The sequence below is a fragment of the Denticeps clupeoides genome, chromosome 1 (genome assembly GCF_900700375.1).
Source record: "Denticeps clupeoides chromosome 1, fDenClu1.1, whole genome shotgun sequence".
NCBI classification, from domain to species: domain Eukaryota; kingdom Metazoa; phylum Chordata; class Actinopteri; order Clupeiformes; family Denticipitidae; genus Denticeps; species Denticeps clupeoides.
Window position 1 is genome coordinate 16906481 of NC_041707.1, and position 26660 is coordinate 16933140.

At 42.6% G+C, this 26660-nt stretch overlaps 1 protein-coding gene across 1 annotated transcript in view; it reads right to left on the reverse strand.

The window, feature by feature from the left end:
• arb2a (ARB2 cotranscriptional regulator A) overlaps positions 1–26660 on the reverse strand; it is a 131811-nt gene that overhangs the window by 101193 nt on the left and 3958 nt on the right. Inside the window, exons 4-6 of the mRNA XM_028978045.1 lie at positions 23898–23998; positions 13968–14033; positions 11509–11700 (exon numbers count right to left, since the gene is read on the reverse strand). Coding sequence (XP_028833878.1) covers positions 11509–11700; positions 13968–14033; positions 23898–23998 — 359 coding nt within the window. The remainder of the gene's footprint in view (positions 1–11508; positions 11701–13967; positions 14034–23897; positions 23999–26660) is intronic.

Here is a 26660-nt window from a genome sequence, read left to right on the forward strand (position 1 = left end):
TACATTTGTAGATTCTCACTGAAGGCATTAAACTATGAATGAACACATGGTGAGTTATGTACTTAACAAAAAAAGGTGAAATAACTGAAAACATGTTTTATATTCTAGTTTCTTCAAAATATCCACCCTTTGCTCTGATTACTGCTTTGAACACTCTTGGCATTCTCTCGATGAGCTTCAAGAGGTCGTCACCTGAAATGGTTTTCCAACAGTCTTGAAGGAGTTCCCAGAGGTGTTTAGCACTTGTTGGCCCCTTTGCCTTCACTCTGCGGTCCAGCTCACCCCAAACCATCTCGATTGGGTTCAGGTCCGGTGACTGTGAAGGCCAGGTCTCCACTTTTCGTTAAAAGTATAACTCCACATGTGTTCATACATTTGATGCCTTCAGTGAAAATCTACCAATGTAAATGGTCATGAAAATAAAGAAAACACATTGAATAGGTGTGTCCAGACTTTTGGCCTGTATTGTACCTATTTTTAAAATCATTATCAAAGCATAACCCCAATGCAGGAGCAATAAAAAGAAAATCTCCTGCCAAGACTGCAGCAGACATCAGCTCCAGCAGTGAGGTTCTATGTCAGGAGTCTGCAACTCTCTTCCTGGTAACTTGTCCTGCACACGTTTGGGTTCTCTACCGTAAATGACTACATATAAGACAATACTTTTTTCACAGGCTTTGAGAACAACAATTTAACAGTCATATTTTAAATCTCACACACTTAATTCATTTTGAACAGACCCTCATCACGGAAAAGACATGAAGAAATGCATATGATGTGATTTTCAAGTTAAAGGTGATCAGTCACATTGCCAAAAAGTGAAATAGAGCTGCTGCATGTAAGCTCGAGTCCACAGGAGGACGATGGCAATAGTGATCAATGACTTTTGCTGGTAGGCTCCCGTATATTCACAGAGAAATTGTGTGACGAAGTAATTGCATACATTCAGGCTGTTCCAATTCCTTAAACTTAAATACAGTTAAAAGCACTGTTCTGAAGAAGGAAAAAAAAGCAGTATGTATGTAGTTGTAGATATTAATGGCATTTATTTAATTGAAAGTTTGAAAAAGATCTTTCCTGTAACATCTTGCTCCATTAATATCTCATGTTTTAATGGGGACACCTGCAGCTTTTAGACAAGAGTGGCTTATTTATATACAACTTCTTTTAAAAATAAGTAGGTTCAAATTCAAATTCCAATTTTATTTGTCGCATACATAGTCATACACGGTATGATATGCAGTGAAATGCTTTTTGCGACTGCTACAGACCACCACAGACCACCACCGACCACCAGTGAGAATCTACCAATGTAAATGGTCATGAAAATAAAGAAAACACAATGTGTTTTCTTTATTGTTCACTTCATTGGTAGATTCTCACTGAAGGCATCAAAACTATGAATGAACACATGTGGAGTTCTGTACTTAACAAAAAAAGGTGAAATAACAGGTGAAATGTTTTATATGTAGTGCACCTTGTGCACCTTTGCATGTCTTGATTGTAACATGATTAATCATAAAATAATCAGTAGATTACTTGATTATCAATAACTGGAAGAAACAGACCTCGGCTTTAATATGCAAACATATAAAATACGGGTATGAAATGTATTTTTGGTGCTCATCTCCTCCATGCACCTCCTGCAGTGAGGTGCAGCTGAAAATAGCAGAATTCCCAGAGCAGCAGCAAGCGGGCGCCTGTGCCAGCGGTCGGGTGACAGCGAGGTGGGCAGCGCCAGCACAGAGATGCCAGCCTCCTGGCACAGAGTGGCCACAGAGGCCAGGTGTCTGGAAACGCTTGACCCCAGAGGACCAGAGCACGCCAGTGTTACCGAGTGTGTGTGTTGTTTCGCGGGTTTAAGTGACAGCGTTTTGGGAAAAGGAGACGCGCACACACGCTAGATTACACACTGACACACACACACAACAAACTACACACCAGGTACACACTTTCGCCAGTGAAGGGCTGATCTTGGCAACGACAGAGTTTGGCTTCTTTACGTTCATTGTGAGGAAGAGGTTGTTCAGAGCATTTTCAAGGGCAGCTTCTGGGTGTGTGTGCGTGTGTGTGTGTGTGTGTCTCGGAGGGGAAGCAGGTACGGCTGTCGTAGCGTCTGGCTGCTCCCCGTGCGGCTTGGCGAGGTGACATCGCCCGAATGCTGATTCGGGAACACCGTCACTCTGTTTTTTTTTTTTTTTTTTCTTTATCCCCTTCCTCCCGCCCTCACTCCGCTCGCTCAGTCTCTGCCTGCATGCAGAACGAGTGACAGCTCAGCCCCCCCTCATGATTTGTATAAGGAGGGATAGATGTTATTTCTTCTCTTCTCTCCTGAAATCTTACAGTCTGATGAGTAAGATGGTGTGAATAAATCCGCAAGGGTCTGACTGTTTTCCCCTAAAATATATAAGATCGGTCATTAAAACTCCTGCCTTATGGGCAAAGTCTGCAGCTAAAACATTTAAGGTTTCAGTTTTTCTGGAACCTCTCTACCATTTTAATGTTGTGACTGGCTCAGGAGTTAAGGCTTTTCAGGGCCTTAAAGGCTCTTTCGAAAAACATATTTCAGGGTACATTTTGAAGACAAGGATGCAATATGTCAATAAATGTATTATTTAGCATGTCAACATTACACCGTTTGTATAGCAATCCTGTTACAGGGAGTGTCCTCAAAAAAAGCTGAACATCTAAAGCTTCTCCAGGAACCAGGCTAAAGACACAAACTGTACCGATTTAAAGACATAAGATGTTTAAATTAGTTCCTAAATGTTTGTTTCATACGAAACAAAGATTATGACCAGTCACACAGTACAAGTTTCACATTGGAGATATTTTACAAGAAAGCTGCACAACAGAAGGTGAAGACTTCATATGTGTAAAAATAAAAATAAAAAACAGCTAGAATTCTTTACATCTACTGGCTTCCCCAACTTCAGCCAACTTGCACTGTGACCAAGGTTGTAGCAGAAAATGAGCCTGCCAATCGGTTTCTGTTAGTGCCAGTATCTTTCCATAAAAAGCACATGGCATCCTTGAAAGTTGGGGAAAGTTTCAAGTATACTCTTGGGCTTTTTGTTTTCTTTTCCTATGTTTTCCATGAGGATCATACGGCTCCTTTATCCCTCTTCATCTTGTCCTCCTAAAGAAAAACGCCTACGGCCGAGAAAACCAGGGTCAGCTGGACAGCATGGTCAGGCCTCAGTACTGTGTTCTGGCAGCTTCTTCTCAACACAATACACACCACTGTACAGAAGTGGGAACAACACCGTGCATATAATCTTTAAAATAGACAACAGCAAAAATTCTATCGCCAGTATTATACATTGGGTATATAAAGTATTTAGACCCCCTTAAATGTTTCACTCTTTGTTATATTTGTTCTTTTTTACCTTATTAAGGCCTGTTGTACACACAGCACCCCATAGTGACAGGAAAAACACAGACTTGCAGATTTATTAACAAAGATTATTATTAACTGAATAATTAAACTGAAATATCACATAGTCCTACATGTTCAGACCCTTTGCTGTGACACTCATATATTAAAGGTGGTGTCCAGTTCTTCTGATCATCCTTGAGATGGTTCTACACCTTCATTTGAGTCCAGCTGTGTTTGATTATACTGATTGCCTCAGGTGTGGCTCATGACCTCAGACCGGGCCGAAGGTTGACCTTCCAACAAGACAATGACCCTAAGCCCACAGCTAAAATAACAGAGAGTGGCTTCACAACAAGTCTGTGACTGTTCTTGAATGGCCCAGCCAGAGCCCTGACTTAAACCCAATTGAGCATCTCTGGAGAGACCTAAAAATGGTTGTCCACCAACGTTTACCATCCAACCTGCCAGAACTAAAGAGGATCTGCAAGGAGGAATGGCAGAGGATCCCCAAATCCAGATGTGAAAAACTTCTTGCATCTTTCCCAAAAAGACTCATGGATGTATTGGATCAAAAGGGTGTTTCTACTAAATACTGAGCAAAGGGTCTGTATATTTCAGGGTCATGTGATATTTCAGTTTTTCGTTGTTAATAAATCAGCAAAAATGTCAGCAATTCTGTGTTTTTCTGTCAATATGGGCAGCTGTTTGTATATTAATAAGAAAAAAAGTATTTTAGAAAATGGATGAAATATAACAAAGTGAAAAATGTAAGGAGTACTTTCTGTATACACTGTTTAATTAAATCGCAAGAGCACTGCATGAAAAAGCTTACATAATGTTTGTTATGGTTGTATTTCTGCAATATTGATACATTTATAACCATGATTCCTAATAATCAAGCTAGAGTTTCAGTCTGTGCATTAGTGATCAATATAAAGCAATATAAAACATCTCCTTGCTCAGATATATTTACAATGAAAAAAATAAACTGCAATTTGCAAGACAGAGGTAGAGAAATGGGTCGAAAAGACTCAGTGAAACATGCTGTATCAGGTCAGCTGGCTGAAGCATGAATCGGTCTGACAGCCTCTTAAGGGTCAAACAGACATGGCCAGGGGGCTTAGAGCACGAGGCTAAAGGCCAGTGAGTAAAAGCAACAGTGTTGGGTCATACTGGGCCAATCTGTCACTGAGATGATTAAAAGGACCAGACAGATCTGCAGTAACACCATGTCAAACTTCCTTTACATTATCAAATCGGCACGCATGCACATACACCCACTCGGGGCATGCCCTTCTCAGGGCTAACTGGGTGATGATGACTGATGCCCGCTGCTGCCATTCCACAGCACATGAATCTGGCTGAAGTGTTATGGAGATGAATAGTCCCTACGTCTAATGGAGGTGACAAACTTGGGTCAATCCGAGCAACATTTATTTCCATCAGCCGGCATGGCAAGGAGGAACATTGCTGGAAAATGTAATTTCGGGCGATGTTTGTTTTATTTTCGGTTCGCTGTCCAACCGCTGGTCCCCCTATCTGAGTGAAAAGCCACCCTCACTGATCAAACGACAGTCAAAATGGCATTGGCAGTTCAACATATCTTTTTAGGATCAGGGTGCTGTCTCATACACAATAAGCCACAAACCCAGAATGGTAGCGAAGCGCCTAATATTTAGAGCATTCATCAGACATTGGACTTCTAGCAGGATTATAGAAGACATTCTTGGCATCATTCCCAAATTTTAGGGTAAAGTAAAAAGTATGTGTTGACTGGCTGAATCCCTAACCCTAACCCCACAGCAAAAACCAGTCATGAATCATAAAATAATCTTCTTCATATTTTTTTTAAACGTCCACATAATGTGCACCAAGTACTGCTACTCAGTGTAATATATGTAAAATATGACTGCGATATCACAAGTGCTGCGTTAAATGAATGGCCTTAGTGTGCAGTTCGGGAGGTCTTTGTGTGCTCTAGTTTATTTACAGTTTAGTTTGCGGTAACTTATTCCTATGCAGCCCACTAGAGCCCACCAGAAAGCAATACCCATAAGGGGAAATTAGTTCCCAGAAGTATAACAGTGTTAATAGAACTACTCCAAAAGCGAGTCATGGATACAAGCCAGGATCTTCACTGGAAACACAGCACAACTACCAGCACAAGTGAGCTTTCTCAGTCTGCCCACCTGTCCATCCATCTGTCATCAAAAACCCTCTCATTCCAGGTCTCGACCATGGTGGGGGGTAACCAGACGAAAAAGGTACGAAAAAGGTATCGTAATCGCGATGTCAGTCTGTGCGATTACATGAACGCAAAAAGCTGCGATTTAAATGATTAGTACATGGATTGGATCGGCGACATATTCGATCCATTCTCTCATTCTCTCAAAGTTTGCGAGCAGACTGTGACGTGACGTGTTTGGTCACATGACTTTCAATTCGGAGACATATGCTTAAATGCCGCATGACGCTGCATCGTACGTCAACGTCGTACGTCAACGTCGCCGCCATATTGCGATAGGCTCTGCTGTGGCGTGAAGCATATACATGTCTATGGAGAGAAGTGCATAAAAATGCCTCACTCTTGTGCTGCTTGGGGCTGTACAAACCGCTGTACGCTCCAAACCAGATCCCGGGGGATTACATTTCAAAGGTAAGGCAGGACAATTGTTTTGAATATATTTGGCCATTATAAAATCCCGTTTTTACTTTTAAGTCTTAACCTTAGCTAAGCTAGGCTAAGCTAGCGAAGCTATGCATTCCTGTGTTCAAGTCAGCCTCCAAACAACGTTTTGGCTAAACGTAGGCATTAACGATTTAGGCTGTTCTTAGCTGTTTAGTTAACTTTCTCAAACTCTGAAGGTTTTCACCTCAGTTTACAAATCTTAACCTTAGCTATGTTAGCAAAGCTATGCATCCCTGTGTTCAAGTCAGCCTCCAAACAATGTTTTGGTTAAATGTAAGAACTATAATACGGGATTTTATAATGGCCAAATATAATCAAAACAGTTGTTTAGCCTTACCAGGGTTTGTCGTTCGACAGTAATGTAAAGAGTTTTTTGTGATTTATTTAATTTGGTAGAATATTGTATTTTGAACTGGGCATTTTAGGTTGTTATAAGTAGTTTGTATGTTTCACTTTGAAATGAAACATTTCACTATTAGTATGTGACTTTTCATTGATATACAAGCAAGTGTCCTTTATCATATCGCAATCGCATATCGCAATATTGATCTCAATAATCGCAATATGTCTTTTTCCCCAAATCGTGCAGCCCTACATGTGACCTAGTGGCCATGATACCATATCCATGGTTTCATTTGCAAGAAAACAGCAGAACATATGGCTTTGATTATATAGCAACACGAGAGACTCTGCTATGTTCTGGGTGTTCATGTGTATGTGTGGAGTCGGCTATCTACTTGCTAATGCACGGGGGTAACATGATTATTTAAAAAAGATGTTACAGAATGACTTGTTCAAAACAAAGCCACAGTTGTGAGTGATAATGCATATTAGAGAGTCAATCTCTGAAAGAGAGAGAGGCTCTGTGTGTGTGTGTGTGTGTGTGTGTGTGTGTGTATCCACCGCACACACACTCTGCCTCAGGCGAAGTGTAACAGAATCTAAACAAGCCCGGTCCCACCGGGACCTTGCAGTGCCGACAGCGGTGAATGACCTACAGCGCACCTCATTCACTCGTCTGTTTCATCACACCATCACAAAATCCAATTATCATCCTCTGGCCCAATACATGCATAATCCTTCATAATTTCTCGCCATTTAGATCAAAAAACTTTAGCTCTCTGTGTCTTTTGTTAACATCACTACACATACACACAAACGCAAGGGCACACGCATGCACACGTCCCCATCATATGGGTATAGAAAGTGCATACACTAGAAAGGCCTTACAAGCAAAGAAGAAGCTAGTGTTTTTTACTATTTTTGCTGCATTATTAAATATGTGAATAAATATGTAATATGGGGCAGTGGTGGCCTAGCAGTTAAGGAAATGGCTCCGTAATCAGAAGGTTCTGGTTCGAATCCCGAACCGCCAAGGTGCCACTGAGGTGCCACTGAGCAAGGCACGGTCTCCACACACTGCTCCCCGGGCCCCTGTCTTGGCTGCCCACTGCGCACTCAGGGTGATGGGATAAAAGCAGAGGACACAAGCAGAGTGTCACCGTGTGCTGTGCTGTGTTTCACCATAACAATCACTTCACTTTCTGTCTTTCTTTCTTTCTTTCTTTCTTAATAATAAATAAATACATAATACAAAATTAATTACAAAACATTGTAAACAATTAAATCCAGTGTGCTTGGAACACAGAGAGAAACCGTAAGGAAAAGGGAAGGTGAATCTACACTGAGCAACCCAACTCGCCTGCTTATAACTGATAATATTTATATTTATCCATATTTAGCTCATGGATCATGTCACCGTACTAATGTCATATGCATTAGTTCATTCCGCCTAATGCTTGAATAGTGCCAATAATTAGCATGTGGTCCTGAAACACCTATAGCAGATGTAGGTGCATGAGAGATAAATCATCTGTACGTGCTCATCCATTTAAAAACATCATTAAATTATATCTCTTGGGTTAAGGGAATAATTACACACAAACAAGGTACAGAAAACTAGCAGTGGACATATTTGTTGTAACATGAGTAAACATGCCCCATGTGCTTAGTCTCTCTTACTAATTATACAGTCAGAGGGGAAATAATAAAAGAATAAAAGAAACAAAGGGACATTTTGAGAGTAAAATGAGGAAGACAGCAGAAACTGTGAGAAAAGGAAGGAATGAAAGTGTGTAATCATCTGTGGATGAGGCTAAAAACGTGCTCTTTAAGAGTGAAAACACTGAGAGAGAGAGAGAGAGAGAGAGAGAGAGAAAGAGGGAGGGAATGTTTCTCCTTTTCTCTGATCAATTTTTAATTTGGCCGGGCCGGGCGCTCTCCTCGGCCTGTGCTGGTAATTATTGCGTTTTATTGACAGCGGCGTCCCATGGGAGCCCATTTAAAAGAGCTTTAACCCCAGAGCAAGCCCCCGCCCCGCCCGCTTTGAAGGTGTCAAGTGCATTGATTTTAACTGCAGGAAACGCTGCGCCTCCACCGAGAGCAAGACCCCACCCCCTAAAGACCGCCCCCAACCCCAAATCACAAGGCCAACGCCGAGGCGTCCTGGAACCCCCCACAGCATCCTGACTCAAACACTCATACGAACACACTCAGCAATCAGCTGATGAGTGAGGGAGAACAGCACCCAGGGACCTGCTGATTCACCCCTAAAACACCACACACACACACACACACACACACAGTGAGCATCCAAATGCTGAAGGGGAAGAGAGGGACAGAGGAGAGAAAGAAAGAAAGGAAAAGCGAGAGAGTCTGCAGAAGCACAAAGCGATTTAGAGGAGACGATTCTGAGAGAGACATCAATCCAGAGGAAAAAAGCGCAACATGACAGAAATTAAACAAGATTCCCGTGTTTGAGTTCTGCTGCTTTTTCCCAGCAACCCCCCCCAATTGAAATTCTGGGCAGATCCAACCCCCCCGGCTTTTGACTGACTTTTGAAAAAACCACACCCCCTCTTCCTTTCTAGCAAGTCTCTAGAGCCGACCCCGTAACAGACTAACAAGAAAGTGTGTGTGTGTGTGTGTGTGTGTGTGTGTGTGTGTGTATGTGTACTGGGGGTGATGTGGTGCAGTAGAGCTTATTTTTTATTAAAGACTGTAATTTTAATGAAATGCAGACTCGCCTCCTGATATATTTTTTTTATAAGAGTGGCTTATAACTCTATGGCACGGTAGGTGGAGGAAAGGGGTATGAATGGACACTAATGAGGTCAGGGGTCAAGAAAGCAAATGCATGGGGTGGCTAAGAAGGGGAAGCATGTGGGATAAATAATAGAGATAATTAAAAAAAACATAAATAAATAAAACAAAACAAATAAAAGCACATTCATAAAAAAAAAAAAAAAAAGTTGAGGACCTGAAGGAAAGGCCAGAGCTCATCTGAGCAAAAAGACAGATCAACAGGATAAATGATAAAGGATTTCTGCATGTTTGTTTCCAGTGTCAGGACCTGTTTTGTCTCATGCCTTAGAGAGAGAGAGAAGGGTGGGAGAAACAGAGGCGAGGAAGAGAGAAAGAAAGAGAGGGGAAGGGCCTGTTCATGGTTTACAGTCACGTCTGGACCAGAGAGAGGCTGGACTGATTTCGTCTGGGTCAATGTCAAAGCAATGGCAAGCTTTAAACAAGACGCTCGGAGCGAGCAATCAATCCAAGCATGAGAAAGGAGGTGGAGAGGATGGCGCGGGGGTATGGCGAGGGGAAAAAAAAAAAAAAAGTGAGTGTGTCTTGCATTAGTGAGCTTAATTAGCAGGCGGGACACTGTCCTGTAATGGCGCAGCAGAAACCCAATCCCTCCGTCCCCAAAGAAAAACTGCACCGGCTCTTCCTAAAGGTAACTGTAATCTGGCATGGAACTCAGCTCGCTCACTCACTCACCCTCTCTCCCTCTCGGTTTTGTCTCTCTCTCCATCTCAGTTCCCCTTCCCGCGCTCTCCCTCTGTTTTTCTCACTTTCCCTCGCTCCTCTCCTTCACATCCAGTCTTGACAGGGCCAGAAGGTAATGGTGCAGCTGCCATGATGCAACTGGCAGACCTGTCGGCTGTCAGCGCCGGAAATCATGCAGGAATAAGCTGTCATTAAGAGAGAGCCCTCTACAGCCCCCCAACCCAGCACCGCCCGCCTCCCCACCATCGCCAAGCTGTCAGCCAGCAACTACCCCCACCCCCCACCCCCACCCGCGCTGACGCCGGGCCCGATGTGGCCTTCGTTCGCCTGTCACTTTCCCACAAGTCCCTGGGAACGCGTCGCCATTTTCCTGATTCTCCACAGCCTGTGCACATGCTACGCTCTAGGGTGTGTGTGGGTGTGTGGGTGTGTGTGTGTGTGTAAGATACACTAACTTCAGCAAAACAGGAAAATAAGAGTGTGTTTCAGAAAACACACACACAAAGCAAACTGATTTCTCTCTTCCAAGCAGCACTGCTAATCTCCTGATGTTTGGACCAGGTGTGTGTGTGTGTGTGTGTGTGTGTCTCTGAGTGAGTGAGAGAGAGAGAGACTGATTATATTCAGCATGTCTTGACCAGTCATTAAGGGGTTCAAATCTTCTCCTGTTCCACCTGCTTGCTGATGGACTGACGTGTTTCCATCCTGAGTTTCCTGCACCTCAGGTGCTGATCTGAGCTCAGTTCCCATGCTAACTCGTCTCAATCGAACTTACCTCCAGTCAATATTCATGCTCAACCTTCAGCCAATCAGACAGTGGAAGCTCAGGGGGGGCATTTGCTTACGGCTTGAATAAATGTGGGGCTCTGGTACAATTCCCAGTTCTACCAGTAATTTATGTGGACACAAACACACACTGGCACAGGTACATTTCTATGACATGAGGGCAAAAGGAAGGGCTATGTACATTAGCTTTCAGCACACAAATAAGTCCAGGTCAGTCCAAAAACAGAAGACCACAGATATTTTAATAGGGGCAGCGGTGGCCTAGCGGGTAAGGAAACTAATCGAAAGATTGCCGGTTCGAATCCCGAACTGCCAAGGTGTCACTGAGGTGTGACTGAACAAAGTACCGTCCCCACACACTGCTCCCCGGGAGCCACTGCTCTCCAAAGGTGATGGGTTAAATGCGGAGACCACATTTCACTGTGTGCACGGGGTGCATCACTTTCATTTCAGCAGTTCTCCTTGTGACCTCTGACACGCCATACATGAAACGGCAGAGTTCAAGACATAACCAAAAAAGTAAAAGCAATGTGATCATTTATTTATTACATAAACACAAAGTTCTGAAAAATATTGATTTTGATTGAAATTGAGGAAAAGCAAATGAAAGGTTTTTGATAGGATATTTCTTCCACAAAGGAACCAAATAAACTATCAATAAGTCAGTAGTCATTACAAGCAGCAACAATGTGTGCAGACTATCAATTTGATTTCAACCAGATCTGCAAAGAACACAAGCAAATCCCAAATTCCATGACAGGTCACAAGCTGACCTGACCCACCCCTAAATCATGAACAGGCAGCCTACCGCCACAGCATGCTTGATGAATGGGATCTGGGATCCACTGTTCATGTCTTCATTGATGATTAGCCGCCGTGCCCACTGGCCAGCTCGAACCACCCCGCTGCCCTGGACCAGGACCAGGAGCTTGTCTGGATTGGAAAGTGCATCCCTGCTTCTGTAGATAAAACTCTTTGGTTCGTCTTCTTTGGCATCAATCTGAAACATGTAAGAGAGCAAATGTTGCGTTGGTTCACAATCAATTCATAAGACGTAAACACATTTTTATACAGTTTACTCAGTAATAATAATATAAAAATTAGCTGTTATTTTATTGATACCAGTCAAATGTTTGGATACCTTCTCATTGAATGTTTTTCTGCATGTGTAATGTGTAAATTAAGATACATTAAGACACAATCCAAACTATGACACACAACGTATGGAATTTGAAGGAAACAAAAATAAAACGTTTGCGCCTTGAGTTAATTCCTTGTCTTCTTAATGTGTTTAAAGCCATCAGTTTTGTTGTGCAGAGGTAGAGTTGGTACAAAGGTCTATCCAGGGAATAGCCCAATTTGACTAGCGTTGTAATCCATATTATGGCAAGGAACTAAGTAAAGAGAAACGACAGTCCATCTTTACTGTAAGACATGAAAGTCAGTCAATCTGTAAAACATTCTGTAAAACAAATGCTATGATGCTGGTGAGATTGTTGCCGATTTATTTAAAATTCAATACACACTTTATCAACAACATTCAGCAGCATCATGCCATCTGGTTTGCACTTTGTGGGACCATCATTTGTCAACGGAACAATGAGCCCCAATACACCTCCATGCTACGTAAGGGTTATTTGACCACGAAAGAGAGTGATCGAGTGCCACATCAGATGACCTAGCCACCACAATCACCTGGCCCAAACCCAGTTGGGATGGTTTGGGATGAGTTGAACCACAGAGGGACAGCAAAGCAGCCATTAAGTGCTTAGCACCTCTGGGAAAACCTTCAAGACAGGTGGAAAACCAAGTCACCAAAGCAAAAGGTGGTTAATTTGAATAAAGTAAAATATAAAGCATAATCAGATGTTTTTAACAATTATTTTGTTTACTGCATAATTCCATGTGTTCCTTCATAGTTTGGATGTCTTCCATTTTAATCTACAATGAAAACAGAAATATTAAGAAAGAAAAACCACTGAATGAGAAGGCATTTCCAAACTTTTGACAGGTGCTGTTTATGACTCGCATTAACATATTAAAATCATTTAAATTAGCCAGGTAATATGCACACTTTCCAGAATCAATATATATCTTTATATTTTTATAAAATCCTATAATTAGGACTTTTCTGATTATCAATAGATGCTAAGTGCATTGATCCCAACCCTTGCATTTGAAACACAGAACCAGACAAATGCTGTCTTATTCACTTACTGTAAAAAAAAAAAAATGATGGAACAACCTTCTACATTCTCTTTAACTTTCTATTTACTTAACGTCTGCCAAGTACTATATTTACTCTTATTTTAATAAAGTGGAACGGGACAGGAAGGGAAACAGTAGGATGAGTCATGGGCCCAAAATAATTTCTACTGAACACCAAAGCACCAATATTAACAGTGCAGCCGTTCAAAGAAGTCAACAGCTGAGTATACAGAGAGTTTTTATTACCATTTCCCTATGGGATCCACATAGGGAAATGGGGCAGTGTGTGGCCTAGCGGTTAAGGAAGCAGACCTGTAATCAGAAAGATGCCGGTTCGAATCCCGATCCGCCAAGGTGCAACTGAGGTGCCACTGAGCAAAGCACCGTCCCCACACACTGCTCCCCGTGCACCCGTCATGACTGCCCACTGCTCACCAAGGGTGATGGTTAAAAGCAGAGGACACATTTCGTTGTGTGGCACCATGTGCTGTGCTGTGTTTCATAATGTTTCATAGTGACCACATTCTGAGTGATTTATGGAGGCTTTTAGTCCATTGATACATTGAGTTTTACCCAGACATGAAATCTAACATCTTTAACACTGTTATAATGCCTGCCAGCAAAATAACACGGCACTACCTCGAAAGAAAGGAGAAAAAATTATAATGAAATAACAGTATGAAGCACCATACACACGTTCTTTACATGAATGAAGAAACCAGCAGTCGTGACTAAGACAGGGTGGCGAATAAATGAGTTCTGAGCTCATTTGGAAGCAAAACAGATTACCGAGCGGCTCTGCTCATTGCCGTTTGAAATGACGTGTCACAATACATTTAATTTGCAGACGGGCCCACGTTAACAAGAAAGAAAGATAAAGAGGCTTATTCCGAATCACAGCTTTCATGAGACTCTGTCATAATCTGCAGCCGAGGCGAGCCTATTTACACCCATTTCTGCCTAATAACCCACCCACCCCCTTCCATTTAATCTTCAAAGCCATAAATAAAAAAAATAAAAAAAAACAGTTTTTTAATAATTCTAAACTGAAGTGCTTACCGGAAGGATCTCTCTCGTCAAGTTGCACTCTTTTTCCAAGAGTTCATAAACATACTGAGTGATAATCTGAAAGGAAAAAAAAAAAAAAAAAAAAAAACACATTTCATTAAAGTAGTACATCAATTTACTAATTCTTATGCCAATCTCACATAGCCAATTTGTTGTCAGACAAAGGGATGGGGTAATATATGTGTACTTCAGCTACGTCATGTTAAACATATATTACACATACACATAACTTATACCATTTGATTTTCAGGCACCTGTACTGGATTTACTCAACGCTAATTAAAAATGCATACCTATGTGCTACCAATTTATACGTTTATTTTTATGAGTTTCTAGGATGCACTGACTTGCAGGTTTGAAATAAAACAGAATTCATTTATTCAAATGGTATTTGAATTCAAATGGATATAAAAAAAAATTACATTGCCATTACATTTACGGCATTTATCAGATGGCCTTATCCAGAGCGACTTACAATCAGTAGTTACAGGGACAGTCCCCCCTGGGGCAACTTAGGGTTAAGTGTCTTGCTCAGGGACACAATGGTAGTAAGTGGGTTTTGAACCTGGGTCTTCTGGTTCATAGGCAAGTGTGTTACCCACTAGGCTACTACGACTACCATTTTTTACAGCACATTTTACATTTTACAGTATTTAGATATTGGGAATAAACAAGATAACACTTTTCAAGTATGATATGATACAAAAATGCAGATGAGGGTGACGGGTCAACAATGAATAAAACGCATGATGGTATTTTATAATTGACAGAGTTTACCACCCAGAAGCAGGAATACAGAATAAATAATGATAAAGCACATGCATTTACATAGTATTCTACAAGTATTCTGAATACATAACTTTTCATATGTACAGAATACATTATCATACAGAGCTAATGATCAGTACTCAGCCATCCCTACATGTTCACATCCCAACCTTGCTGACTGGACAGGAGAGTTTTACAGCATAGGGTAAGTGCGGAGGGATCAAAAGGAACCAGTGCTGTAACCACTCACTTTATATAACAGAAGCAGTGGCTTTGAACATATGGAGAAGTATACATTTGGCCCGCAGTCAGCCAGAGTGAGGGAGATAGGTGGGGGCACTGGGGAGACATGTGGGGGTTGTCAGCTAAAAGGCAGAAATCTCAGCTACGAGAGAGACAGTTGATGTAAGGTGTGTTTATCCCGCCAGCTACACGGCGGAGGAACATGTATACAGTGTAATTCCAACCCTGGGCTAAAAGTTTCATGGTTCAATGACATCAACGACTTTCTCTATTCTGCTGGTCTTTTTTTCACCCCTTTCTTTCCTCCACATCTTCTCCACTTTCAGCAGCTGAACTCACAGGCTGGTTTCTGCAATGTGGCTTTTGGAGGCGTATGAGAGGAAAGTCCCAGGGCCACAAAAGACGTGGTTTGGACAGAGATCTGCGGATGACCTCTGGGTCCTGTCTGTGTGTGTATAGGGAGAGCAGCTGCTTATCGCCTCAGGCTTCTTCTCTCTCGGAGCATGACCCTTGCGGGCTCTGCGGTCTGCTCTGGGTGGTGATGGAGTAACCCTTCCAGGAAAGGGAGGAGGGAGCAGAGCGGGAGGTCTGGAGACGAGTCTGGGGCCGGGACAGGCTGGCGCTGCGATACGGCAGATGTCTCGTCCCCTGTGTTTATGTAAGGAAAGCCGCCTTATCCGCATCGGTGTTTTATCAAAGCACATGCAAAAACATCCTCTGTCTTCAGACCAGTCAGAACGACCACCGGCAAGTCATAAATCCAGCGTCATGTCTAGTTCCACTACGAACGCAATGCATTAAAATACACGTCCTGCCATTTGGCATTAGAGTCAACACTGTTTTATGAAAAATGAGAACTCTGCACCAGTGGTGAACTGAGTCCCACTATGCTTGATTTTAGACTGACATTATTTTTATATAAATATATATTTACATACATCTCAGTAACAAAAATACACAGGGAATTTTACATTACATCAAACTTTCCAGAGTGGAAGGTCACCATGCAGACACTCTTGCAGGATCACTTTTAATCGATCCTCTTCACTGAAAGAGCATATATTTGGCCAATAACATCCAGTTCTAAATCCTGAGGTGCCTTTGACCATACACTCGCAAACAAGCAGCACACATAGAATGTAGAGCTATGCTTAACACCAGATAACACTACGGGACACATATTTGGCACTTCCTAACACCACAAAAATAATCAGGTTTAGGCTACTGAAAGTGCATGTCATAGTGCAACGGCATCACATTAATATACATAAGAGACCCACAGAGGGCCCTGTGGAAACAAGACCTTTATCCCCATAACTAGTGGTCAGAACTATGAACCAGTGTGACATGTTTGTAGTACTTGTTGTGCCATGTGATACACAAGACACAAAAAAAGTTTTACTGGTCTTTTACTGGTTAAAACAAACTTCCACAATAAAATTTGGTGAACTCTATAAGCATAAGATAAGAGAAAAATAAGATGATCCTTTATTAGTCCCACAAGTGGGAAATTTACAAAATTCAGACAAAACTATTGCACCAAATATTTCAGTGTATAATGGGTGTCAAAATTGTGCAACACTAAAATAATGTTTATGCAATACCAATATATGAAACTAAAATGACCAAGGTGGGTTGATGCATGGTACATGATGCACGGAACAATGCCACTGCTCTAATTATGCCTGATGCACAATTCAGTATAACATATATAAACTTATATGATAATAATATCAAATATATAATCTGTTATCATAATAATGTGCTTTGAATGTCATTAAAATTAGCAAATATTTTACATTGCGAGAGGTACCCGTGTTTCAAATTGTTTCATTGTTTCATTTTTCAATGACTATCACTTCACTTCCACTTTAAAAAAAGAAAAAGTGGTGGCCTAGCAGTTAAGGAAGCGGCCCCATAATCAGGTTTGAATCCCGATCCACCAAGGTGCCACTGAGCAAAGCACCGTCCCCACACACTGCTCCCCGGGCGCCTGTCATGGTTGCCCGCTGCTCACCAAGGCTGATGGTTAAAAGCAGAGGACACATTTCGTTGTGTACACCGTGTGCTGTGTTGCAGTGTAACAATCACTTCAGTTTCACTTTAAATGTCTGAAAAACCTTTTATTTATTTTTTATTACATTGAAATTAAATGATGACCCACATTATCTGAGTACCTGTCTTAAATATTGGGACAAGTAAAAGAGCAAATATTACAATTACAACTTTCTTTTTTTTGCATTTTGGTTTCATTTTCCAGAGAATTGCCCATTATACTGTCTACACCGAAGAAAATAGTTTACTTGTTGGAAGGATTCTTGTGTAGGTGGGGCTCGAGGAAGGCTAAAAAATAAGCATGAGAGAGGTCAAAGTCAGCTGACACCCCAGAAAAAAGGTTCAGCAGAAACCCATTAGATAAGACCACAGCCATGCAAGTACATGAGACTAAACAGTCCTCAGAGGACAGGTATTTACTTAAATGCAGTTGGGTAAGAAATGATGGGCTGAAAAATGACAAGCACAGCGGGTAGCGGAGGAGAGAGAACAAACGTTCTTAATGCTAAAAAGTGTTATAGGGATTATCTTGAGCTCTAAATTACAATGCATCAAGCTCAGATTTGACATAATTATGACTCATCAGACCTTTTTAGTAAGGTGAGAGGAAAGGAGAGGACACGAGAGGACAGGAGAGAAGAGGACAGGAGAGGAGAAAAGAGGAAGCCATATCTCTCCTGTACCATCAGCATAATTACAAACCCCCTCCGTGTCATAATTAATGGCGTCTTATTAGATTCACAACAGCAGAGCCGCAGGTAGGAACGCTAAGTGGTTGTTACTATCTCACCATTTAGGCGACACATGAGGTGACAGGTTAATGACAGTCCGCGGTAGTTCTGAAGAAGTAACTCAGCACAGATCAATCCAGAAAGCAAACGTCAACTTTAACGAGCCTAAATCAGGTCAGACCCCACAAAACACAGTCCACAGTCACACACCATTTCATTAACTCACATTAAATCACACGCTCTTAAAGATGTCCCCTGCTGGAGAGTTAAACATCAAGACACACAAATAAGAAATGACCAGTAGGGCAAGATGGGGGCGGTAAAAACAGATAGATGTGTGCACACAACACACACACACACACACACACAGAGGCTCATCATGGGCTTTGGGGGCAAGTTGAGGAAGCGGTGATTTCCAACATCCCCACAGGGAGGAGGAGGATTACAGAACGGAACCAAGAAAACAAAGACAGACATGAGACGACCCCGGTCTGGACCACACAACAACTAGAGACAAAGAATGAGTGTGTGTGTGTGTGTGTGTGTGTGTGTGCACTCTTAACTGGATAAGGCCTAGTCTTGACCCCACCTCAGTCACGGTGGAACTCTTAAAAGGGTGGCAGGTCAAGGAATCGATACAAATTTGTCTTGGAACTCTAAACTCACACTCACACACACACACACACACACACACACACACACACACACACACACACGATGGATGGGGCTCAATCACTAAAAGGCACTTAGCCAGGAGGACAGAATGGTCATCACATTAAAGGTGTTTACATAATAAGAGCAGCAGTGGCAACCAGTTGCAGACTTAGTGCAAAGGCTCATGGGAGAGAGATGTAAAACACAAGAAATCTCCAAGTTCAATAGAATACAGACTCAGAGCTTAAATCTGTTATATGTGACTTCAACAAAGGGGAACATTGTTAAAGTCATTTTTCCCCAGCATTTATCAGACACCCTGGGGTGGTGGTGGCCTAGTAGGTAAGGAAACGGACCTGTAATCAGAATCCCGAACCGCCAAGGTGCCACTGAGCAAAGTACCGTCCCAACACACTGCTGCCTGAGCAGCGATCATGGTTGCCCACTGCTCACCAAGGGTGATGGGTTAAAAGCAGAGGACACATTTCAGTTCAGATTGGGTGACCATACCTGTCTAAAACTACCTGTGTATTAAACACACATCTACCAGAAATGAGAAGAGCTGTCTGCAGCTTCCATGCCAGAATCAGACCAGAACCACAGCCACAGCCACAGCATTGGCTGTAAACTGAAACAAATACCTTGACTCACACATGGGACTGCGGCTGTGCTGAATGTAATCACTTATGTCACTTCATCGCTCCTCATTTCTCTGGTACACCTTTTATCACCTGATCACTTTGGCAACGGTGCTGCCACAACCAATCTCACAGAAAGAGAGAGGGAGAAAGAGAGAAGTAAGAAGAAAGACAGACAGGCATAAAGGTTTTTATTTTGGAGGATGCGGAGTGAAAATAGAACTCATAGAAGCTAAAACAGAACAAAGTGTATGCACTTGTAGTAGAGCTGTAGTCACCAGTTTAACTTTTCACACACACAAACCAACGTGAATGTACACACACACACACAGCAAAGGGCATTAGATGTCAACATGTTCCGTCCTTTGGGCCGTACCATGGTTTGGGGTGCTCTGCGTTTGTGCGTGTTTCCCTTTTAGGCTGTCTGATGGGCGGCGATTGGGATTATGGTTCCGCCCACCGATTCCCTCGTTAACTGCCAGCCAATCAACGCACAGCACCTAAGTACTTAAGGACCATTCCAAGCACCTGTCAAGGCTCATTGTTGTGGAGTCGGAGGAGGAGGCGGGGAGAGGAGAGTTATGGAGTTTTGTAGAGATGAATATAAGCCTTTGTTGTGTGTTAGAGTTATTAGTGTGGTTAGTTGTGGCTTTGTTATATATCTGTATAGTCTCTCCTTTCATGGTGTGTTGTCCTCCTGTGGATTGTTGTCGCTCTGGATAAGGGCGTCTGATAAATGCTGTAAATGTTGTGTTGTTGTATATAGCACTTTAGGTTTGGTTGGTTGTTCACCGCTCACTGTAAAAGCACAATATTTCACTTGGGCCTGGTATCTGTGTATTCCCACCGTTTGTTGTCATGTTTCCCAACCCCTAGATGGGGTCCACAACCACAACCCAGCCCAAGTCCACAACCCAGACACATCCTACGTTCATCAATTAATTTGTTTAATATAAATTGCCTTCATAAATTGTAATTACTAAAAAATTGAGAAAATAGCTTCAGTGTCCTCAGTGGTAAATATGGTACATTTAAGGCAACATCAAATTAAATGTAAGTAACCCAATAGTCAAGGAATAAATATAAATACTTTTTACTATTAATCCACTGAATTCACAATGTACTATCTAATATATATTGTTAGCAGTTCAGTGTCAGAAGATGTGGGTGTAAAACATAAGCATATTCGCAGCAGCAGCCACCGAACGTAACATGAAGCCTCTTAAATACTGCGAGACAGCCAATATTAATTTGTCCCGCAAACTACATTTGCAAACGAACTGTACTCTATACAGTATCAAGAGATGAAAGATGGGAAAAAGTATGAAGGGGAGACAGTGAAGGGGAAAAAAAAAAAAAAAAAAAAAAAAAAGACATCATAATACGGCCATCTGGCCGTTACCATCGCTGCTCTTCATTAGAATATTCTCCCTCTATGCAGATGCAGGGGAGAGAGGAGAGAAATCCTGCTTTATTAACAGATTAATACAGCTCCATCTGGACCAGAGCCGACACAAGTCACCCATCAGAGGAGAAGCAACACTCCACCACACACACTTCATTCATCTAGGCCAACAAATAGGGAAACACTCTCCCCGACCACAGGCCAAAAATTCACCAAATAACATGGGGTGGTCTAATGCCGCTGTGGGACAGTTTTAGAATCAAGGTCACAAAGTACATTTTCTCTCACGCACACAAACACAAAGCATTCAGTGGCGATCATATCCTGTTGATATGGTCATCCTAGAAGAGAAGGTCAAATAAACAAGCTGTTGCATTTTGCCAGCTTCATTTTCAGCGAAGATGTGCAGAACAGAATAAATGGGCCTCTTTCTCTCGAGCGATGAGCAGGTCTGGCCTCGGCATCCCGCTCGTGCGGTAATCCCAGCTGTGAGTCGAGTCGCCGCTTCCTCTCCCCAAGGCTGTCGGGCTCATTCTGCGATTCATCACCCCATTCAGACAGGGCTGAAGTGCAAATTGGACATCTGGTGCCACCCTGCGCTCACAATCACAGGCCATTGCTCTCCTCCTCCCCTCCCTCCCCAGCCCCAATGAGGAAGCCCTGAGAAGCAGGCCCTGTTCACTTCCACTGACTGGGGGACATTTTCAGTGTTTAAATGCGTGGATCAGGTCGAACTTCTGCCATATTTACAATTACTTACATCAGACTGGGTTGAACATCTTCCGGTCCTTCATCAGTGGTCAGTCTCAGTCCGAAAAATAGGTGCTAGCTGGACCTACCAAATGTGGTGAACCAGTCAGTGTCATGGGAAGTGAAGGCCCGCCTACCTTCCTACACTGTTGCAGACCTTCATGGAAACAGTACTCCTGAATTGCAATGTCCTCTTTCACGATACTAAAACTGTTCAAGAATGGTTTGAGGAGGTGACTTGACTTTTAAATTCTACAGATTTCCATTCAATTGAGACTCATGTGGCTTGAGTGTGCGTGCAATCTTACAGGATTTAAAGGATCTGCTATGACTTGGTGCCAGTAGTTCTACTGTAGGTTCGACGGTATTGCTGTGTGAGGACAAAGTGTGTATGTGTGTGTCTGTGTGCAGGTCAGAGGCAAGCAGTCTGAAAGTCTGGCAGGAAAACAAGTCCCAAAGCATGATGGTAAAAGATGGTAAACTGCCTACCTTCACAAACAAAAGAAGACACAGTCAGTGAGTTTAAATGGATTTTCTTCTGTTCTCAAATGATGTATATATATATGTGTGTGTGTGTGTGTGTGTGTGTGTGTGTGTGTGTGTGTGTGTGATTATAGAAGGCTATTTCTCTGAGGACAGATCTGGATAAGAAACACACAGACCAAAAAACACAGGTAATCCTTTGAACTTCAAAGAATGCGGCACCATCAAATACAAACAACAGGGATGCAAATTAACGAAGATTTAAGGAATGCATATAGATGCCGGGAGGCGGCAGGGCAGGGCAGAGCCCGAACCGGCTGTGTGAGTTACACAAGAACACTTCCGTATACCGCAGTTCTGCAGCGCCTCAGCAGAACCACTATAGTCACTTTCCTGCTCTGCGGTGAGATAATGGGGCAGTGGTGGCCTAGCGATTAAGGCCACCACTGCCCTTAATCAGAAGATTGCCAGTTCGATTCCCGTTCCGCCAAGGTGCCACTGAGCAAGGTACTGTCCCCGGGCGCCTGTCATGGCTGCCCATTGCTCACTAACTGTGATGGTTTCACAATGACAATCACTTCACTTTCACCTTTCACCTGAACCGGCTGTGAATTAAGCGTTTTGGAACAGGTCCGTGTACTGCAGACAAGTGCCAGACCACTGACCCCCACGGACACCCACACATGCTCATCCAGTAATCTTTCCTCACACACAGGTGACACCACAAGCATACGTTCCTCTTTCACCCACACACACACTAAAGTCATCACCACTGTCAAACACAGCAGTGCTACTGTCAGTGCCACCGGTCTTTACCTCTCACACATTCACACACACGGTGTCATCACCAGCACTCCAACCTCACACATGTGCTGTCTTCATCACACACAGATACGCAAAACTGTCATTGTCACTATACGTAGCTCACACTCAAGCACATATACACACAATCATTGTTACCCTCACTTTTTTCTGTCACACATAGTGTCATCGCCCCCCTTACACACGTGCACGCTTTCACCCACCATCATCACTGTCACTATGTCCACAAATGCAGCCATTTATGCGCTCTGTTGTGTGTGTGTATAAAAGCTCTACAGTGTACAGGCCAAAAGTTTGGACACACCTTCTCATTCAATGTGTTTTCTTTATTTTCATGACCATCTACATTGGTAGATTCTCACTGAAGGCATCAAAACTATGAATGAACACATGTGGAGTTATGTCCAATCAGTCTCTATCTTTTATTTAAAGTTATTTTTTCAATTTTTCTTTTGATGTGCTGTCACTGTTAAAATAAACATAAAATGATACTGTTCTGAGACTTTCTTTGTCATTGGACAAATCAGCGAGGGGTCAAATAATTATTTCCTCCACTGTTCTTAACAGAAAGTCGAGATCTGGCCTCCACAGTCACCGGACCTGAACCCAATCGAGATGGTTTGGGGTGAGCTGGACCACAGAGTGAAGGCAAAGGGACCATCGAGAGAATGCCAAGAGTGTGCAAAGCAGTAATCAGAGCAAAGGGTGGCTATTTTGAAGAAACTAGAATATAAAACATGTTTTCAGTTATTTCACCATTTTTTATTAAGTACATAACTCCATATGTGTTCATTCATAGTTTTGATGCCTTCAGTGAGAATCTACCAACGTAAAATGGTCATAAAAATAAAGAAAACACATTGAATGAGAAGGTGCGTCCAAACTTTTGGCCTGTACTGTATATAAGCTTAAAAGTTCAGGCAAGACATTTTACCACAAACAGGTAAAAATGTAGTTCCAGCACATCAAACCCATATTAGGAATATAAGGGAGGGAGTGTCCGCATAAAGACCTTGAAAAAGTTTTATAATAAAGTTAGCAGAAATATACATATTTGAGAAAAAAAAAAAAAAACACATGTAATACATATGTTAAGGTATGTGTGTATGCGTGTACTGGAGTGAATGTGTGTAAGTCACGCAGAGTTCTCAGGATTATGCCTGAAAATCCAATTATGAAGATATTAAAATCAAAAACACAGATACATCAAACGCGGCGTAGCCATGTGTACCCTACCGCTGCAGAACCTTCTCCTACACTCATCTATTCACACTCATGCTTCTTCACCCTCCTCGCCTTTAATTAACTGACTTCAGTTACCAGCAAAGCCGCGGAATACAGGGGCAGGGAACAGGAATCTCTCTACACTCACCTCCCCGAGTGCCTCGTATCGCTTCTGGTTCCAGCGGTGGAGGTCCTCTCGGTAGTTAAAGACGAAGGCCTCGCCAGTCTTTGTATGCCTGAGCTGCCCGTCTGTAGACAGACAGAAAGACAGAGAAAGACTGAGAGAGACATAGACATGAAATTCTTGAAAATGTACAGTGTATAAGTAAATCATTAATTTAAAAAATTGTTCTATTGCACTCCTTTTAATTTGTCAATAGGTCCAGAACAGGGTACCAAGTCCACTAGAAACCAGGGCCAATTCAGCATCACCCGTTCATCTGCCCCAAGAAACCCAAACACAGGTCTCTCTCTCTCTCTCTCTCTCACACACACACCAGCACACTTTCTTCTCTCACTCACACATCACACCAGTGCTACTGTCAGAAACCACCAGTCTTCACCTCTCACATATTCATCAGGATTATTTGTGAATCTGTGTAACTTTGGAATTTGAAAACTCACCAATTGTGCGTGTGTGTTCGGAACGCTTGAAAGGCACTCCCGTCTGTCAGAGACAAACTGGCTCTGACCTTCAGTTCGGGACTGGGCCGCTGGCTTCAGCAGCGCTACTCTTCCCTCTCTGTAATTAGATGTGTTTGGCTGCCATCCCCCCATCTGGCAGGTACAGCAGTCTGAGAAAGTGTAGAGGACTGCACTGAGCACGCTCTGCTCGCCACTCCAACGGCCTTCTGGGACGTCTGGAAGGGGCGGGCCAGGACAGCTGCTATGGCGCTGTCTTTTCCTTCTACTCTCATTCCTTTTCTCCTGTCTACCTTTCTTTCCAGTTATATACCCAATTGCTCAGAACGTGCCTAAGATAGACTTCCCCAAGACAGACATGTCTTTATACAGGTAAACATAACACATACACACACACACACACACACACACACACACACACTTTCATTCTAGTGTGGCGCAAGTTTCCTGTGTCAGAAGGTCTGGGAACTCTGTTATCAAGAATTTTACATCTCGTTTGAAAAGTGAACACTACCTGTCTGTCTTAAAACGAAAACTCCATTGTACATAGTTAAAGGTCCCCTATCATTAACATTTCAGTTTGTAAGATTATTTAACATAAATATTAGTACCTCTTGCCTGTCTATGGTCCTGCAGTGGCTAGAAATGGTGATATGTACAGTACAGGTCAAAAGTTTGGACACGCCTTCTTATTCAGTGTGTTTTCTTTATTTTCAGGACCATTGGTAGATTCTCACTGAAGGCATCAAAACTATGAATGAACACATGTGGGATTATGTGCTTAACAAAAAAAGGTGAAATAACTGAAAACATGTTTTATATTCTAGTTTCTTCTAAATATCCACCCTTTGCTCTGATTACTGCTTTGCACACTGTTGGCATTCTCTCTATGAGCTTCAGGAGGTCGTCATTTGAAACGGTTTTCAAAGTCTTGAAGGAGTTCCCAGAGGTGTTTATAGCACTTGTTGGCCCCTTTGCCTTCACTCTGCGGTCCAGCTCACCCCAAACCCTCTCGATTGGGTTCAGGTCCGGTGACTGTGGAGGCCAGGTCATCTGCCGTAGCACTCCATCACTCTCCTTATTGGTCAAATATTCCTTACACAGCCTGGAGGTGTGTTTGGGGTCATTGTCCAGTTGAAAAATAAATGATCGTCCAACTAAACACAAACCAGATGGGATGGCATGTCACTGCACGATGCTGTGGTAGCCATGCTGGTTCAGTGTGCCTTCAATTTTGAATAAATCCCCAACAGTGTCACCAGCAAAACACCCCCACACCATCACACCTCCTCCTCCATGCTTCACAGTGGGAACCAGGCATGTGGAATCCATCCGTTCACCCTTTCTGTGTCTCACAAAGACACAGAGATCTTTGGAACCAAAGATCTCAAATTTGGACTAATCAGACCAAAGCACAGATTTCCACTGGTCTGATGTCCATTCCTTGTGTTTCTTGACCCAAACAAATCTCTTCTGTTTGTTGCCTCTCCTTAGCAGTGGTTTCCTGGCAGCTATTTGACCATGAAGGCCTGAGTCACGCAGTCTCTTCTTAACAGTTGTTCTAGAGATGGGTCTGCTGCTAGAACTGTGTGGCATTTATTTGGTCTCTGATCTGAGCTGCAGATAACTTGCGATTTCTGAGGCAGGTGACTCGGATTAACTTGTCTTCAGAAGCAGAGGTTACTCTTGGTCTTCCTTTCCTGGGTCAGTTTTGTTGAAGAGCCTGATGGCTTTTTGCGACTCCACTTGGGGACACAATTAAAGTTTTTGCAATATTCCGGAATGACGACCTTCATTTCTTAAAGTAATGATGGCCACTTATTTTTCTTTAGTAAGCCAATTGTTTCTTGCCATAATATGAATTTTAACAGTTGTCCAATAGGGCTGTCGGCTGTGTAGTAACCTAACCTCTGCACAACACAACTAATGGTCCCAACCCCATTGATAAAGCAAAATATTCAAGCAATTAACCCTGACTTCATCATAAGGGTAATGGTTACTGCCCCTTTCTTCATGCTTTGGCTGCACAAAGAATTTTCCACCACTTCCCTAAAAAAGGAAATCCACCAACCGTCATTGCTTCCAAAGGTGCAAACCATTGTACTTGCTCAGTGATTGGATGTAAGAATGAGCACAAATGTATTTTTTTTAGTTCAGTCACGCAAGACTCTGAAGAACCAGTGAGTTCATTTTATTTTTCTGGAAAAACGCAGACACGACTTGCTCCAAACATTGTGGTTAGTGAATAGTGTTGATGACGTAATTTCTG